This window comes from Camelus ferus, chromosome 18 (assembly GCF_009834535.1).
Source record: "Camelus ferus isolate YT-003-E chromosome 18, BCGSAC_Cfer_1.0, whole genome shotgun sequence".
Lineage (NCBI taxonomy): Eukaryota > Metazoa > Chordata > Mammalia > Artiodactyla > Camelidae > Camelus > Camelus ferus.
The window spans coordinates 4,725,494-4,743,018 of NC_045713.1; the positions used below are offsets into that span (position 1 = coordinate 4,725,494).

At 46.3% G+C, this 17,525-nt stretch overlaps 1 protein-coding gene and 1 long non-coding RNA gene across 2 annotated transcripts; one reads left to right on the plus strand and one right to left on the minus strand.

Moving 5' to 3' along the window:
• The first annotated feature begins 347 nt into the window (after positions 1-347).
• Positions 348-7,715, plus strand: TBL2 (transducin beta like 2). Its single transcript, XM_032459559.1, has 7 exons — positions 348-535; positions 2,012-2,139; positions 2,401-2,585; positions 3,073-3,224; positions 3,566-3,692; positions 4,030-4,182; positions 4,403-7,715. The coding sequence occupies exons 1-7, from the start codon at positions 406-408 to the stop codon at positions 4,863-4,865; spliced, it is 1,338 nt and encodes a 445-aa protein (XP_032315450.1). The 5' UTR covers positions 348-405; the 3' UTR covers positions 4,866-7,715.
• A 4,491-nt stretch (positions 7,716-12,206) lies between these two features.
• On the minus strand, positions 12,207-17,501 carry LOC116657459. The gene is made up of 3 exons (XR_004312550.1): positions 17,364-17,501; positions 14,748-14,882; positions 12,207-13,015 (listed from the first exon to the last, which is right to left on the minus strand). It is a non-coding gene; the product is annotated as an uncharacterized LOC116657459 (long non-coding RNA).
• Between the last annotated feature and the right edge of the window lie 24 nt (positions 17,502-17,525).

Consider the following 17,525-nt stretch of genomic DNA (forward strand, 5'->3'; position numbering starts at 1 on the left):
TGACGGCTGGAATAACGCCTTTAATAATGATTATCATTAAATTATTCAAGGGGAGGCCGAAGCAGGGCCTGCATTTCTCGCCGCCCACCCTCCGCGGCAACACAGCCTCAATGGCTAGACCGTCTTAAACTGCCAGGCCCTGCCCTTCGGAAGCTTAACGATCAGGCCCCGCCCCTCTGGACTCGCTAAAGACCAGACCCCGCCCCCTGGACACGCCAACGGCCAGGCTCCGCTTCTCAAGACACACCAACGGCCAGGCTCCGCCCCTCGAGACGTGCCAACGGCCAGGCCCCGCCCCTCGAGGCGCACCAACGGCCAGGTTCCGCCCCGCGTGCGTGCGCGACCCCGTGGAGACGTGCAGGCGCCCGCGTAGCTAGACGCTGAGGTGGCGGCGGTATTGCCAACATGGAGCTGCTGCAGATGCCGGAGCTGATGGGGCTGTCGCTGCTGCTTGGGCTGCTGGCCCTGATGGCGACGGCGGCGGTAGCGCGGGGGTGGTTGCGCGCGGAGGAGGAGACATGCGGCGGGTCCGCCGGTTAGTGGGGCGGGGGCGGGTAGGGGCGACCTACGGGGACCTCGCTCCCGGCCTCTCCGGGGTCCGACCTGCCGTTTGGGCCTGCAGGGGTGCCAGAGACCACCCCTCCGCCTCAGTTTCTCCTCTTGGGAAATAAGTATGGTTTCCCGAGACGAGGTGCCTCCTCGTCGGGGTGGTCGCCCCCCTTCCAGACAGCCCGTTAGAACTTGGGTCCCTCGCTGCCACCGACAGCGCGGCAGCGGAGGCCAAGCCGTCTTCTTCCCTCGGAGTCTCAGCTTCTCCGCGGGACCGCTGCGAGAGCGCTTGTAAACTCGCAAGCTCGCTCCTTGTTATTTTATGAAAATGGGGAGGGGGAAGCGGACATTCATTTGTGAAGGCCCTGGTTCCCCGACATGCAATACCTACTACCTCTGTAGGCTTTGGGGCCTTTTTCTTTAGGGAGTCCACTGTTGGGTAAGGAAGTATATCTGAAAATGTAAGTGAAAAATGCAGTATAGTAGGTTTCATAAAAAGGTAAGTATTTAGAAACAGGAAACCCAAGGGTGGGAGTGGTCAGCCCTGCTTTATTCGATTGGGGATCCAGTAGGGAACACACGAGGTAGAGTATTCAAGGATTGACGTCTAAGAGTTTGCCAGGAGACCAAGAGAGGAAGAATGAAGCGGAGCACTTCTGAAACAGAATTTGGTTCGACTGTAGTGTGAGGGGAGAAGAGAGGGCTTGTAAGGGCTGAAACGGCAAGCAGAGGGCAGATTTGTCTTTGTATGTGGCCTCAGGAGTTTTCTTCTTGTAGGAATTAAGGAGCATCTGTAGCCATCTAACACCTGCCAACTTTGCTTCTGGCCTGATTCTCAATTAAATTAGTTATTATATACAAAAGTGACTGGCACCATTTCCGGCACAGAGTAGGTGCCCACCTCATGTTCACTACCTCTCCTGCCTGGGTTCTCCCTGGGATTCCTTTGAGCCTTTTAATGCTTGTGTTGGGTACTCTGCTTATCATTTTGTATATATTATCTCACCCAATTCTTGAGTTCTCGTTAAAGAAACAAAAGCTCAGAGCAATTAAGTAACTTACCCAAGACCAGGGCCACCAGATTCCATTGTGCACTTTATTCCCTACTTAGATATGTGTGGCCAAGAATCTGCACTCTGCTGGCCGTACTGTGTACCCACTGAGCTGTGTCAGACCAGAGAGGGTGCCTTTTCTAATGTGCACTGAGGTTATGGTTATATGGTTATAGTTAACGTTACATACAGCAGCAGCAGGCGGCCTCCTCAAGCTCACTTAGGAGTAGAGACACAGGTCCAAACCCAGGTCTGATTCCAAAGCCTCTATTTTTTCCCACATCACTCTCCTTGAGGACAAGGGTCATATCTGGTCATCTCTTACGCCTCCATTCAATGCCTGGCCAATCATAGGTGGTCAGTAAGTGCTTATTGAGTGAATGGATGGATGACATGGCCCTTCCTTATAGGCCAGAAAGCAAATGGATTTCCACCTGACAAGTCCTTGAAATCCAAGAAGCAAAAACAGCAGCGGATTCGCAAGGAGAAGCCTCAACAACACAACTTCACCCACCGCCTTCTGGCTGCAGCATTGAAGGTACATGGGTACCCATGCACAGAACATGTATACGAAGACCCACACCCCCGCAGACTTTTCCTTTGTAGTGTTCTGTGCATATTACAGACCCCACTGCCTCTGACCACGATCAGGGATGCCCCATCCTATCCCTTCTCATCGCATCCCATCAGCAGCTTGCTGTTAATCTGAGCAGTAGGGCCCTGGAGTCACGGCTGCGAGTTGGGTTTCCCCATCTGCCCAAGGGGCTCCTGTTCATACTTCCTGCAACCCTTCCCCTAGAGCCACAGTGGGAACATATCTTGCATGGACTTTAGCAGCAATGGCAAGTACCTGGCCACCTGTGCAGATGATCGTACCATCCGCATCTGGAGCACCAAGGACTTCCTGCATAGGGAACACCGTAGCATGAGAGCAAATGTGGAGCTGGACCATGCCATCCTGGTGCGCTTCAGCCCTGACTGCAGGTGGGACAGGATGGAGCCTCAGGTTTGCCTGCAGAAGCCCTGACCCAGGCTTATGTCCTTCCCATACCTCATTTGGGATAGTGAGGGGGGACCCAGGGTCTCCCTTGTGGTGGCAGAAAGGGAACATCCAGACAGCTTGAATATTGCCTGGAGCTCCCTGGAGGGCTATGTAGCTACATAGGAAGGAAGCAGAGAGAGGGAGATCTGTTTTTACTTGGGAAGTACCAAAGCCTGGCTTCTAGATTAGTTTTGGAAGCTGTGATGGTTTTCTAAACCCTAGAGAGAAGCTAAAGGAGCCAGAGCTATGAGAGTCGTACCTTCTAAGGAGTTTTAAGACATTTTGAACCAAGGGGTTACGTTGTGAGGCTAGACTATAGGTCCTGAAGGGAGGTCTTGATCTTCCTCAAAGCCCGCCTAGCACAGAATCTGGAACACACAGGTCTCCATGTTCAAAGGAGTGAGAGACTTGTCTGCTTCTTGTCTCTAGAGCCTTCATCGTCTGGCTGGCCAATGGAGACACCCTCCGTGTCTTCAAGATGACCAAACGAGAGGATGGGGGCTATATATTCACAGCCACCCCAGAGGACTTTCCTAAAAGGCACAAGGCACCCATTGTCAACATTGGCATTGCTGACACAGGTAAGAGGCAGTCAGAGGGTAGAGCTTGCCCAACACAAGAGAATGGACCCAGTTATATTTACTGAATGATTCAGTGCAGCCTGAAAGTTGTGCTCAGCCCCAGCATGACGAAAGGGGCTCTGGCTCTGGACTCTCCTGGGGTCCTGGGAGCCACAGCAGGTCTCCAGGGAAGGCAGGTAATAGCCACAGTCTTCAGCCAAATCCTTCCTTATCTGTGGCAACCTTTGGCTCAGGAGGGGAGCATGGATCCTTGAGACAGAGGCCTTCATAAGTGTCTCCTTGGCAAGTGACAGTCAGTCAGGTCATTGACCTCAGCTCATGTCACTCCCCTCACCCCTCAGGGAAGTTCATCATGACTGCTTCCAGTGACACAACTATCCTCATCTGGAATCTGAAAGGTCAGGTGCTGTCTACCATCAACACCAACCAGATGAACAATACATATGCTGCTATATCCCCCTGTAGCAGGTGAGGACGGAGGGACTTTGGCATCTGGATGGGCAGATGAGGCTGCCTGGGGCAGAGGCTGGGGCTGAAGGCTAGTGACAGAGCAGAGAGCCAGCTTCAAAGAGCAGAAAGCGCATACAGTATGGAATCAGGACACCTAGATTCAAGTCCTCAGTCTCTATTTCTTCATCTATAGTTTTTAAAAGGTTGAAGTGGGGGTACTATATATATTTTAGCACAGCTATGAGGTCTTATGTTATTTAGATACACGATTAACTTTCTCAGGAAAAAAGTTTACTGGGTTTGCAGAAAAAGATGCTTAAAATTAAGTTTTAAAGAAACCTGGTTTGTATGGCAGGTTTGTGGCCTCGTGTGGCTTCACCCCAGATGTAAAAGTTTGGGAAGTCTGCTTTGGGAAAAAAGGGGAATTCCAGGAGGTTGTGCGAGCTTTTGAACTGAAGGGCCACTCTGCAGCCGTCCACTTCTTTGCTTTCTCCAATGACTCCCGGAGGTGAGTGAATCCTGATTTCTTACCAATGGCCCTCAGCCTCTCTCTGGGCAGCCAGGATCCTTCTGCCATTCTCTGCAGCAGCTCTGAAGTGGGTGGGGTACCTGGCCCTCAGCAGGCCCATAGCAATGGAACTGGCTTCCTAGCTGGAGTCCCTAAAGCTATCCCAGTGCCCTCCGCTCCAGGGTGTGTTGGGCTAGAGCCATGATTTTCCATGCTGCAGGATGGCCTCTGTCTCCAAGGATGGTACGTGGAAACTGTGGGACACAGATGTGGAATACAAGAAGCAGCAGGACCCCTACTTGCTGAGGACAGGCCGCTTTGAAGAAGCGAGCACCATGTCTTGTCGCCTGGCTCTCTCCCCTGACGCCCAGGTCTTGGCTTTGGCCAGTGGCAGCAGTATTCATCTCTATAATACCCGGCGGGGTGAGAAGGAGGAGTGCTTTGAGCAGGTCCATGGGGAGTATATCACTGACTTGTCCTTTGACATCACTGGCCGGCTTCTGGCCTCCTGTGGGGACCGGGCAGTGCGGCTCCTCCACAACACCCCTGGCTACCGGGCAGTAGTGGAAGAAATGCAGGGCCTCCTGAAGCGGGCCTCCAATGAGAGCACCCGCCAGAGGCTGCAGCAACAGCTGACTCAGGCCCAGGAGGCCCTGAAGAGCCTGGGTGCCTTGAAGAAATGACTCTGGGAGGGACAGCAGAAAGGAGCTGGCCTTCTGCTGCCACGACTGCTGCCACTTTTCCCGGGTACTCCCCAGCTGGAACCCTTGAAAGGAGTGTTCTGATTTTCTTAATGGTGGCTCCTCTTTCCTTTTTCCCATTGAAACTATTCTTGCCTACTTAGATCTCTCTCTTTCCTTGCTGGTTGTGACTCCTGGCCTTACTTGACCTCCCAGGCTAATAACCAAGGTGCTTCTCTTTTTCCTGGGACCAAGGAGTAGAATCTAACTTCACCAGACACTGAGGAGAGTGGTAATTAGAAGAGAGAGAGAACATGGTTTTTGACCTTGTAGCAACACACCCTGGTATCCAAAGAAGTTTGTAACTGTGGAAGCAAAGCCTAGGGAACACCTGAATACTAACCAGCAGTTTTGAGGAGTGGGAGATTGGGATATCTTCCAATTCCAGAACTGTGGTATGGCTTCAGGGAAAAGATTACCTTAATCCAGGCAAAGCATCTAACTCCATCAAAAAGTAATTAAGGGATTTCATTCTGTGCCTCAGTTTTCTCATTTGTAAAACGGAGAATATTTGGCTCTGATTTAAGTTGTGCAGAGGAATCATAATCAGAAGGTGACTCTGTCTCTCATGAGGTTATATCCTGTTTGAGGAGAACCTCTGATCATTTCATCAGACATTTGAGTGCCTACTCTGTGCCCAGCACAGCACTGGGCACTGGAGATAAATGTGAATTAGGACATGATCTCTGCCATCAGAGATGGCTGGTGGGAGAAAGGTACACATGTCTATGAAGTGCTTCTTGTTAGTTTATTCATAGCTGAAGGAGGCTGTTGCAAAAGTCAAGGCAAGAGGACTGAGTCAGGACAGAGGCAATGGGTATGAAGTTAAGGGGTTGATTTTGATAGCAGATTCAGTATTTAGAAGTTCAAATTTTTGGACTTTGAGGACTGCGTGGATGTGAGAGGTAAGGGAAATGAGGAATCTAGGAAGACTTAAGCCTAGGCAAAATTTATTCATCCAAAATAAATTCTTACTCCCTCTCTTTAAAACTGGGACCTCCCCTAGTGACCCCTAACTCATATAAATGTTTGAAAAGTCACAACCTTGGAGTTATCCTTAATTACTCTCTTTTCACTACTTCCACTACCTTACTACACTACTAGTACCCACTCCATCAGAAAATTCTTTTGGTTACATTCCAGGTATTTTCTGAATCTGCTACCTCTCTCCATCTTCTCTGTTAACCATCCTGGTTCTAGCCACTGTCACCTACTGGACTACTAGAATATAGCGTCCTCATTGGCTTCCCTGCTTCCTCTCTTGCCTTGTTAAGTAATTTTTCTATGTACTAGAGTGATCTTTTGAAAATGTAAACCAGGTCACATTGTTCCCAAGTTAAAATCCTCCAAAGGATTCCCATCACACTTGGAATAAAATCCAAAATTCTTACCATGGCCTACCCGGATCTATATAATCTGGCTTCTTCCTTCCTCTGTGGTCTTGTTACCACTCTCCCAGCCACCCCACTCTTGCTCTGGGGGGACCTGTGCCAAGGTTTTTCTCTGCTTAGATGCATTTTTCTCTTCTGTTGGCAGACTTGTGTTTGTCGTAATTCCGTTCTCAGTTTCAGTTACGCTTCAGAGAGACCCTCCCTGACCACCCAATCTGAAGTAGCCCTTTCCACCAATCATATCACATTAGCTTATTTTATTTTATTTTATATTACTTAATATTATCTGAAATTACCTTGTCTGGATATTTGTTGGCTTCAGGGGTTTCATCTTAAATGCTAATGGATGTCAAGTGGATAATATAAATGTGTGAATTGGGCCACAGTTGTCTGGGTGTAAGACAGTAGGAAATGGTGGGGACTAAAGTGATCTCTAAAGGGCCTAAGTCCTGGATAAGGGGCAGGGGTGGTTGCTACTTATTATTTAGGAATCCAACAGAAGTTGTCTGTTTCAGAAAAGGTAGGAGTTGGTGATCTATTATAAAGAAAAAATTAAGCACTGTATGGAGCAAACAAAACACTAATGTGGGCAGGATGTGGTCCAACAGTCTCTTTTGGCAGCTTTTGGATTGTTCATTAACCCATTGGAATGTGAGCTCCACAAGAATCCTTGTCTGTTTGATTTGCTTTGTATCCCAGACTACCTGGGATACTGCAAGCACTCAATAAATGTAGAATTCAAACCAGGGCAGTTGACAGAAATTTCAGTACCCTCTGTGTACTGTGGTTTTATGTTCCCAATTTCCACTGTGATTTTCTGTTCCTAATAACAGACTGATGATTGATAATGCTATGCACATGGGTCCTGTTGAATATTTGCTTTCTGATTGTCAGAAGGAGACTAAAACACTTCTTTGCATATCTGCTTGGCTCTGGCTCTGGCTTTACTTTCAGTGTATATCCAGGAGAGGAAGTAACTTCCAAATGTTGAGCTACTGAAGTCAGAAGTCTTCAGTTCCAGTTTCAGCTGGGCACTTACTGACTTACGACTTTGAGCAGACAAAGCACTTGACCCCTCTGAGTCTGTTTCCTCATCTGTAAAATGGGACTAAATCTTGTCCTGCGTGCCTTTCAGGGCTGTGAATTTCTAACAAGATGAGTGAAAGCACTACAAAAAATTAGAGACTTCCTGAGGACAGAAAGCGCCTCTCACTAAAGCTCCTCTCACTTCTCTTGTAAGCATGGAGAAGTTACCTGGATATTAATGTAGACCAGAGGCCAACGTGTTTTTTTGATAAAAAAATCCTTGTGTGTGAAAGCAGCATTAATCCTTAAACATTACTATTTCAACTTATGTGGGTTTGAAATTTTTCAAAATAAAAATTTGGGGAAATACTAAAAATGGTGGTATATAGATTATTTTTATCAGTCATCAAAAATAGATAAAGATATTTAATCCACAAAAGTGTGCATTTAAAGGCCCGTTGATAATGCTGGCTCAATTTCAATTAAGGTAATAAATATTTAAAAGATGTTCTGTAATTGGAGATTATAGGAGGTAACTAGGAAGCACATACTATAGTGATGAGTTATCAGTGATGGTAGTTTATATCATAGACCCAAAACTGCCCCAAATTGGCCACATATTCTAGAAGCTTAATAATTTGGGATTCATGTACTCCTCTACAAAATTCCAGAAATATGAGTCTTCCGGGTGAGCATGGCTTGGTTTCAGCACACAGCTCTTGAGGCTGAGGCCCACTGCTGGGCATAGGTCAGCACTGCAGAATCAGCCACAGCAACTGAAAGTTTGATGCATATACACAAACCTGGGAATGTCTTCTGAGATTGTGATGGTAGGTCCATGTCTTCATTTGTTCAGGCTTCCAGCTCCGATCCCAGAGTTCAGGGCACTTGGAAATTGAGTGTGGTTTCCACTTGCTTTCTGTTCATAGCCAGCTTTCTGTTCATAAATAACCAGTTTGAGTCCATTTTCGTTTTCTTAGTCACATTACTGGTGGCTGACACAGTGCTAAGCATGGTCCCTACCAGCTCACTGTTGTTTTTGCCTCAGCCATTCTCCCAGTAACGAACCACATCTTCGTTTTTATTTGGTGAACTACCACTTCCCCAACCCTTAATCCGTGTGATTTAACAGGGGATAGACCCAGACCCTCCAGGTGGGCATACAACCAATCAGCAGATCCCTGAACTCTGCCAGAACTTTATAAAGTGAAAATATCTTTAATTTTCTACGGGGATTGCTAAGTAAGTAGAATGTAAGGTTGTTACTATGTGTATTCTCACCTGAGAATGAAGACAACATGGGAGAGCAGCCAAAGATGTAGAGAGACTGCGTGCTAAGGATGCTGTTTGTTTAGACTGCTGGATCCAGACATGCCTGAAGTTGCCACATTGGACTTGTCAGTTATAAGAGCCAGTAAACTACTGTTTATGATTGTCAGTTTGAGTTGGGATACTCTTAATTACAACTGAAAGAGCCTTGACATCGGTATTAGAGAGCTCAAGCAAACTGTCGAAGGCACATAAACCAATAAATGGCTTGCCCAGATCTTTAAATTTAGGCCTATCTGATACTGAAGTACATGCCTTTAACCACTGGGCCCAACATTTGTTAAAACCAGAGGCAAGAATATAAATGGAGGGCTATGTACCGTGCCATGTCTTAATATTTATTATAAATTAAGCTGAGCTGAAATATGTTCTATCCTCCTAATTTGATATAACATCCTGGAAGGCCAAGTTTAAATTTAGAATTCTCAGGCTTAGGTCTGTGCCACGATGTGTTGTCAAAGCCAACTGTCCCAAGGTCAAGGCTGCTCCCTTTTTCTCAACTTGCAAGGGACACCTACCCCTTGGCCACCAACCACCGGGGCCTTAGGGAGTGCACCATGGTAGCACCACCTTTGTGAGAATGGACCCAGGGAGAGGCTCTTAAAAGCCTTGAAGCAGGTTTGGGTCTGTGTGAACAGGGAGTCCAGGGTCTGGTGGGTGAGATGGGGGCACAAGCGCTGGGTGGTCACATCTCCCTGGTCCTACAAACTGCAGGACCAGGGGAGGGGCATGGCAGGAGGGGGGCCAGGACAGGTCCCTCCGGATGAGTCCTCTTGTCCATGTCTGTTAACCACTATGCTTGCCACACTTCAGCCTTCCCCTGAAATTTCAGTTCACTATCCTAAGCTCTCCTCAACACACCTGAAATGAGATATAGCGACCATTTTATTGAGTTCCTAGGGGTTCAGCTAGGTTTATCAGAGTTCTTCTAAAAGTTCTGGATATGTGGAAGCATTTTCTTAACTGATATCTGTGGCCTGCTTGCTGGCTCTCCATTCTCACCTTTAAGTTCTTACAGGCATCCCACAGACCAGATGCAACCAGGATACCAACATGGAAACCATCCACACCTTGATCCTTCCTCCATCACATCCCTGGATCAATCTGACAGGAAGGAAGCCAGGGGAGCTGAGAACACCAGCTTTCTCATAAACTCATGGAACTTTTCCTTCAACTGTCATCATAGATGCTCCCACTGCCACAGGTGAACTTGGCTTCATCAGGCTTCTTTATCCAGTCATCTGTCAATGGACATTTGGGTTGTTTCCATGTCTTGGGTATTGTAAATAGTACTGGTGTGAACATTGGAGTGCGTGTGTCTTTCTGAATTACATTTTTCTCTGGATATATACCCAGGAGTGGGATTGCTGGATCATATGGTAAGTCTGTTTCTAGTTTTTTAAGGAACCTCCATACTGTCCTCCATAGTGGCTGCACCAATTTACATTCCCACAAACAGTGTAGGAGGATTCCTTTTTCTCCACACCCTCTCCGGCATTTGTCATTCGTAGACTTTTTAATGATGGCCATTCTGACTGGTGTGAGGTGATACCTCATTGTTTTGATTTGCATTGCTCTAACAATTAGTGATGTTGAGCATCTTTTCATGTGCTTGTTGGCCATTTGGATGTCTTCCCTGGAGAGATGTCTATTTAGGTCTTCTGCCCATTTATTGTTTGGGTTGCTTATTTTTTTGATATTAAGGTGTATGAGCTGTTTGTATATTTTGGAAATTAGTCCCTTGTCAGTTGCATCATTTGCAAATATTTTCTCCCATTCTGTAGGTTGTATTTTCGTTTTGTTGATGGTATCCTTAGCTGTGCAAAAGCTTTTAAGTTTAATTAGATCCCATTTGTTTATCTTTGCTTTTATTTCCATTATTCCAGGAGCTGGTTCAAAAATATGAACCATGTTTTCCTCTAGGAGTTGTATAGTATCTGGTCTTACATTTAAGTCTTTAATCCATTTTGAGTTTATTTTTGTATATAGTTTTAGAGAATATGCTAATTTGTCTTTTATAGGTAGTTGTCCAGTTTTCCCTATTGAAGAGACTGTCTTTTCTCCATTGTATATTCTTGCCTCCTTTGTTGTAGATTAATTGACCATAAGTGCATGGTTTATTTCTGTACTTTCTATCCTGTTCCATTGATCTATGTTTCTGTTTTGGTGCCAGTATCATTCTGTTTTGATTACTGTAGCTTTGTAGTAGAGTCTGAAGTCAGGGAGCATAGTTCCCCTAGCTCTGTTCTTTTTCAGGATTGTTTTGCTATTTGGGGTCTTTTGTATTTCCACACAATTTTATTCTATTTTTTAAAAAATTGATCTTGCTTGCATCTCTTATAGGACTTTATACAGTTCTTTTTATCTAAGAAGCATTTAATAAATATTGCTTTGACTTGATAAATTAATCAAATTCGATAAATTAATCAAAATAATATCCTTCAGTTTCAAGTGTCAGAAACATGACTCATATTAAGCAAAAAAAAGGAGTCTGTTGGTTCATGTAATGAAAACTTTAGGAGTTCAGGGATGGCTAGATCTAGATGCTCAACAGAGGCCACTAGGAATCTATCTCCATCTCAGCTCTGTTTTTCTGTGTGCTGACTTCACTATCAGGAAGGCTCTCCTCAGGTGGTGATCAATATGGTTTCAGTGGCTCCAGTCTTTCAATCTTCCAGCTTAGCCACTGGTGAAAAGAAAATACCTCTTTCTGAAGACTTCCAGCAAAAGTGCTGAAGAGGACCCTCCTTAGTTCACATGACCATCCCTGAGCCAATGGCTGTGACTAATTATCTGCATTGCTCTAATTGGCCAGATCTGGGTCACATGCTTATCTTGACGACAAAGGGTGGAGTCAGATTCACCCAAAGCCCGTGGACTGAGATAGGGAGGAGGTGCTTTCCCAACAAAAAAGAGAGAAGCTTAGTTATAGAAGTAGGGATGCTGGGCAGTCAGAAGCATCAGTTGACCAAAACTCTTAGCTACCTACATCAAATGATGAATGGGAACTTTTGATAATCATTATCTAAAGACTCAGTTTGTGGACTGTATGTAAGTAAGTGTACTCACCTAGTATATGGTTTATCACATTCTTTGATTCAAAAGCAAGCATCTTTTACATAGTTTCTGCACCTAATACTCAATACTTGTTATGAGGAAGCAACGATGGATGGATGGCATTCCTTCCATCCAGAAGGGGCTTGATCGAGCATCAGGTAATACATCAGTAATACTAATAACAGTGAATACTGATTATGTGGTGGGCAAGGTTCTAAGGGCTTGACAACCATTAGGCTATTTAAACTTCACCACACCCTCTTGGGTAGATATTGCTATTTCCATCTTATAGGTGGTAAAACTGAGAAACAAAGACGTTAAGGGATTCCCTATGTGGCAGAGTTAGGATATGAACTTGGCCCCAGCGCTTGGCCCACTGTTCCACAGATTCCCAGCTGTGCCTGAACACAGAACATACAACAGAATGTGATTATCTGCCGTCAGTGAGGCACAGCCTATGCCCAGTACAGTACCTGGCACTCAGAAATGACAAAATGAGGATATCCAGGGTATTACTGAGTATCGCAGAACCCTTGTGTGGAGGGGTCTGAAAGTAGCAACAGGGGCTGGAGAAGAAGAGAGAACAGGCTCACTCAGAGGCAGATGGGAAACTGGGCAGACCCAGTGTCACGGGGATGGGTAAGGAGAACTCTCTCCCCCTTCCCTTTCTTTTCTTCTTTCCTTCCTTCCTTCCATGAATAGTTGCTGAACATCTCCCATGGGCTATGTTTGGAGTATACAAGATGTTTCCTCCCTGTGGCTGTGGGGAGAAGGAAGGCCTGGATGTTACAAATCTCAAATAATATTTTTGTTTGCTTGTTTTTTATTTAAGGAGAATATTTAAATAGTGAAACCAGGTCAGAGCTCCTTAGTCAGCCTTGTACATTCTTTCTGAGCAAGTCCTAAGAACTCGCTCCCAAACTGGGTTATACATAAGATCATCAAAAATACATTAGATACATTTTCTCCCGGTTTGGACAAATCTCTATGATATGGCAGCAGAATAATGTACCCTCCCCACCCCAAGATGTCCACATCCCAATACCTAGAACCTGTGAATTTGTTAGGATACATGATGTCTTAGTTTGGGCTGCTATAACAAAGTACCATCAACTGGATGGCTTAAACAACAGAAATTTATTTCTCACAGTTCTGGAGGACGGGAAGTCCAAGATCAAGGCCCTGGCAGGTTTGATGTCTGGTGAGGTCCTGCTTTCTGGTTCATAGATGACTGTCCTCTCATTATGTCCTCACATGGAAGAAAAAGGGCAGGAGAGCTCTCTGGGGTCCCTGTTATAAGGGCACAAATACCATTCGTGAGGGCTCTACCCTCATGACCTAATTTCCTCCCAAAGACCCCTCTTAATACCATCACACTGGGGGTTAAGATTTCAACATAAGAATTTTGCAGTGACACAAACATTGAGTCCACTGCATATGCCAAAAGTGAATTAAGGTAGCAAATGGAATTAAGGTCACTAATCAGTTGGCTTTAATTATCCTGGATTATCTGAGTGGGCCCAATGTAATCACAGGAGACAATGTCCTTAAAGGTGGAAGAGGAGGCAGAAGAGAGACAGAGATGGCAGCAGACAGAGAACTCAACTTGAAGGTGCTCATCTTGGAAGATGAACCAGGGAAAGTGGGCAGCTCCTAGAAGTCAGAAAAGGAAACAGATTTTCCCCTAGAGCCTCTAGGAAGGAATGAACCTTGAATTTAGCCCAGTGAGACACCTATCAGACTTCTAATCTACAAGATAATACGCTCGTGCTGTTTAAGCCACTAACTGTGTTGTAATTTGTCACAGCAGCAACAGAGAACAAATACAATGAAATGTTACATAAAATATCCAAAAGTACAGAATAATGCATGGAGTGTGCTGCAGCCATTTGTGTGAATATGTACTTTTGTATGTATGTTTGTAAATGTGTGGACCAGTGGTTCTGAACTTTGGCTGTACAGCTTAAAAACAAATCCCAGTCCAGGCTGCAGTCCCTTAAATCAGAACCTCTAGGAGTGGGGGCAGTGGGGAGAAGAACCCAGGCATCAGTCGCTTTTAAAGCTTCCCAGGTGCAGCCAGCTTGGGGTCATTGCTGTAGACCATCTCTAGAAGGTTAGGCATTAGGGAACAGGGTGATCGTGGGACCAGGGAGGGAAAGAGGGGTGGACTTGCTTTATTTTGTTTAACCTTTGAATTTTACTGTATCCCTTTAAAAAAAAAGCCTTTTTATTATGGAAAATTTCAGAGTATACAAAAGTAGAGAGAACAGTACAATGAACCCTGGTTGAGTCTTGAAAGATGGGTTATTCAAAAGGAGGATGGTGAGTGGGTTAGGAGAGGGGGTGGCATTCCCCAGGGGAGAAGCAGCGTGAGTAACAGCACAGAGGTGGAAATGTGCAAAGTCTGTTCAGGGAACAGGTCCTGTGCACTGGAGCTAAGAGTACAGACAGGGGCAAAGACAAAACAAAATTAGGATTCAGAGTGGTTAAGTGACCATAAAACCACAAGACAAGTAAATGGCGGAGCTGGGATTCCAACCCAGGGTTTCTGTCTCTTAGCATTCTTTTCCCTGTGATTGAGGTCATATTTGGGACCCTGAGTAATGCTACGATATGAGTTTGCACTTAGGCAATGAGGAGCCATGGAAAGGATTTTAGGAAAGACCTGATCGTCAAAGGCGCACTGGCCCCAGGCAGGTGTGCTGGTTTGGGAAGGACTGTGCTGCAGAGGAGCTAAACTGCCCTGACAAAAAAAGTGGAATGACTTACAGGTAATGTAGGTGGGGCCGAAGGGGAGAAAACAGCTGATGGTGGGCCTTAAAGAGAGCCTGTAGGGAGGGGCAGTGGTCATTCATTCCTTCCTTCATTCAGTAACACCCTTAAACAGTTCGTCTGTGTCAAGTGCTGTGCTAGGCATTGGGGATGTGCTGGTGAACCTGACTATGGGGTCCCTGCCACCACAGGGCTGACATTTCAGGGGATAGCAGATAACACAGAGCAAATGAAAAGTCAAAGAACTTACAATTGTGATTAAGCATATGATCTTCAGGAACACGGGAGGACATCGTGTGGTCTTCAGGCTAGCTTCTCCTGCCTGCCTGGGGGGGTTCAGGGGAGCAAGGTTTCCTTCTTCTTGCTTGGAGTGATCTGGAGAAGGCTTCATGGAAAGTAAAGCATTGAGTCTGGGAATTCATGCAACAAATACTTAAGGAGCACCCATTGAGTGCCAAGCTCTGTTCTAGGTGCCAGGGATAATCAGTGAACAAAATAAAATGGACCGTGTTGCTACCTTCATGGGGCTACTGAAAGAAGATAGATAATGAGCAAGACAGACAAATAAAATAGTATTCCAGATGGTGATGAATGTTCTGTAGAAAAATAAATCCGGGAGGGGGATACAGAGTGTGTGTGGGATTGAATATTGCAGTCCTAGGGAGGGTGGCCAAGGTAGGCTGCAATGAGAAGATGGTATTTGAGTAAAGGCCTGAAAGATGTGAGAGAGCAAGGCATGTAAATATATATGTGCAGGATGGGATGGATGTTGCAGGTTGAATGCAAAGTGCGAAGGCCCTGAGGCAGGAGTTTTGGTATTTTCAGATGAGCAAGGAGGCCAGCATAGTTAGGGCACAGACAGCAAAGAGTAGAGGTGTAGGAGGTGAGGTCAGAGAATTAATGGGAGGAGGTACAGGGACAGCTGGAACACTGCAGGCCACTGCAGCTTTTATTCTGAGAAGGGAAGTCACTGCCTTGAATGCAGGTTGCCCAAGGCAGAGGTCTGGGCCACTCATCTCAGCACCCCCGGCCCCTTGCGTCAAGCACAGGGCTTTCACCTAGAAAATGTTCAGGTGCGATCTTTTAAAAGTATGTCAACAGAGGGCATTTGTGCAGCCTGCAGGGAATAGTTGGCAGGTGCCCATTTTAATCACTCCCTTACACAGAAGGAGATAAGGTGGGGAATGCAGGGCCAGGGGGGCAAATGTGATCAGGAAATAGGAGATCACTGAGTCTTCAGAGCAGGGTGGTTGATGAGAAGGGTGGGCTGGGCTGGAGGAGAGATGGATGCAGGAGGCTAACGCAGTGGGGAGAAGCAGTGGGCTGTGGAGTACAGAGAAGCTATAGGGGAGAAACCTCAGGGGGAGGCTGGTCAGGACTTGGACAAGGGGGAGAGAGAAGGGGGACATAACCATCTGGTGTTGTGTGCCTAGACCGGGGGCTCGATGAACAGGACACTTACCATGTTCTGCCTTGTGTTTTATTTTCCTAGTGCTTTCCTTATTCTCCCCTCAAGGGAAGGGAGTGTGTCTTAGTCATCTTTGCATCACCCACTATGTTCACTGCTGTAGGGCATATAGCAGGTGTTCAGATAGTTCCTGGGTTCAGTTATTTTGGATCAGTGGCTTTGAGAAACAGACTTCCACTTTTGATTCTGTTGTTTCTTTTTTTTTAATTTATTGGTTGGTTGGTTGGTGGGGGAGGTAATTAGGTTAGTTTACTTATTTGTTTATTTTTAACAGAGGTACTGGGGATTCAGGTACAGAGGTACCCAGGACTTCGTGCATGCCAAGCATGCGTTCTATCCTGCCCCTCCTCCTCGATCTGGTTGTTTCTAAATCATCCTTCCCTCCATATTCTGGTTCAGCTCTTTTCACTCCTCAGTCAGGCAGACACTTTCTGGGCCCCTCACCAGCAAGACAAACATGCTTACCAAGTTATGATGCTGATGGATCATGAAAGGCTATAAACAGCCACAGTCAGAGGCTGTGTCAAGTTCAGGGTTAGCAAGACATTTCTCTGGGGCACACAGAAGGAAGTTTCTCTAGAGGTGAGAGACGTAGCCACTACCACCCAGGGCAAACTGTCACCTTGCTCCCTTTATGTCTCCTGAAGCAGCTGTTACAAGACCCTCCCTGCATACTGCAGAAATAAATGCCTGGGGGGACCGGGGGGTGGTGGTGCAAAAAAGCAAGGGAGCTGCACTGAAGATTGAACATTCACCCAAACACCTACTGAGCCTCCACAACGTCTTTGGACACAGTTAGACCGTAGAAAAATTGTACTTACCATATTTTCCGAGTTCAACTTCAAGGTTGTTTTTTTCCCAAAGCCTCTGGACACCCCTCATCTAGATTAGGGTTGTTACAGCACCTTGTACTTCCCTTAGCATAGCATTTATAAAATGGCATTTTAAATGTCTGTTCTCTCGTCTGCATGGTCTACTAAACTGGAAGCTCTTTGAAAGCAAAAAACCCAGATTTTGTCCACAGCACTTAGCACTGAGCCTTGCAAAACGCAGGCATCATTTAATCAACAATTGCTGATGTAGCGAGCCAAGTACGGACAAAGCAGATAGCAGAGAGTTATCAGGGAAGGCTTCTTGGAGTTTGAACTGTATGTTGGAAAACTAAAATCAGTTAATCAGCTGAAGAGATAATAGGATTCCCCAGGACATACGTGTACAAAGGTTGGAAGACACTTAAGGTGTGAAATTCTATGTGGTTGGAGCCCAGAGGTATATGTGGGGAGCCAGCGCTCCAGACAGGAGAGGCAGCAGGACAAGATGGTGCAGAACCTCCATCCGTTAGGGTCAAGTCCATAACATATAGGTTATGGCCCTTGGCCAGAGGATGAAGATCCCTACCTTCAAATACCCTGGAAAAGGGCCAGAGACCCCACTTGCTGCGCCTCACACCTCACCCAGCACACAGCACGTGCCGCCAGCTCGCCAAACACCCAGGCCTGGGTGGGGCGGAACCGACTACCGAGACGCCCAGGGTGGGGCGCCCGGGTAGAGACGCCCGGG

What these genes read in the sequence shown, in the direction of transcription:
- TBL2 (XM_032459559.1), top strand. Translation starts at nt 406, where the DNA reads ATGGAGCTGCTGCAGATGCCGGAGCTGATGGGGCTGTCGCTGCTGCTT. An exon ending in GACATGCGGCGGGTCCGCCG is followed by an intron (nt 536 to 2,011) that starts GTTAGTGGGGCG and finishes CCTTCCTTATAG; the next exon opens with GCCAGAAAGCAAATGGATTT. An exon ending in CGCTTCAGCCCTGACTGCAG is followed by an intron (nt 2,586 to 3,072) that starts GTGGGACAGGAT and finishes TCTTGTCTCTAG; the next exon opens with AGCCTTCATCGTCTGGCTGG.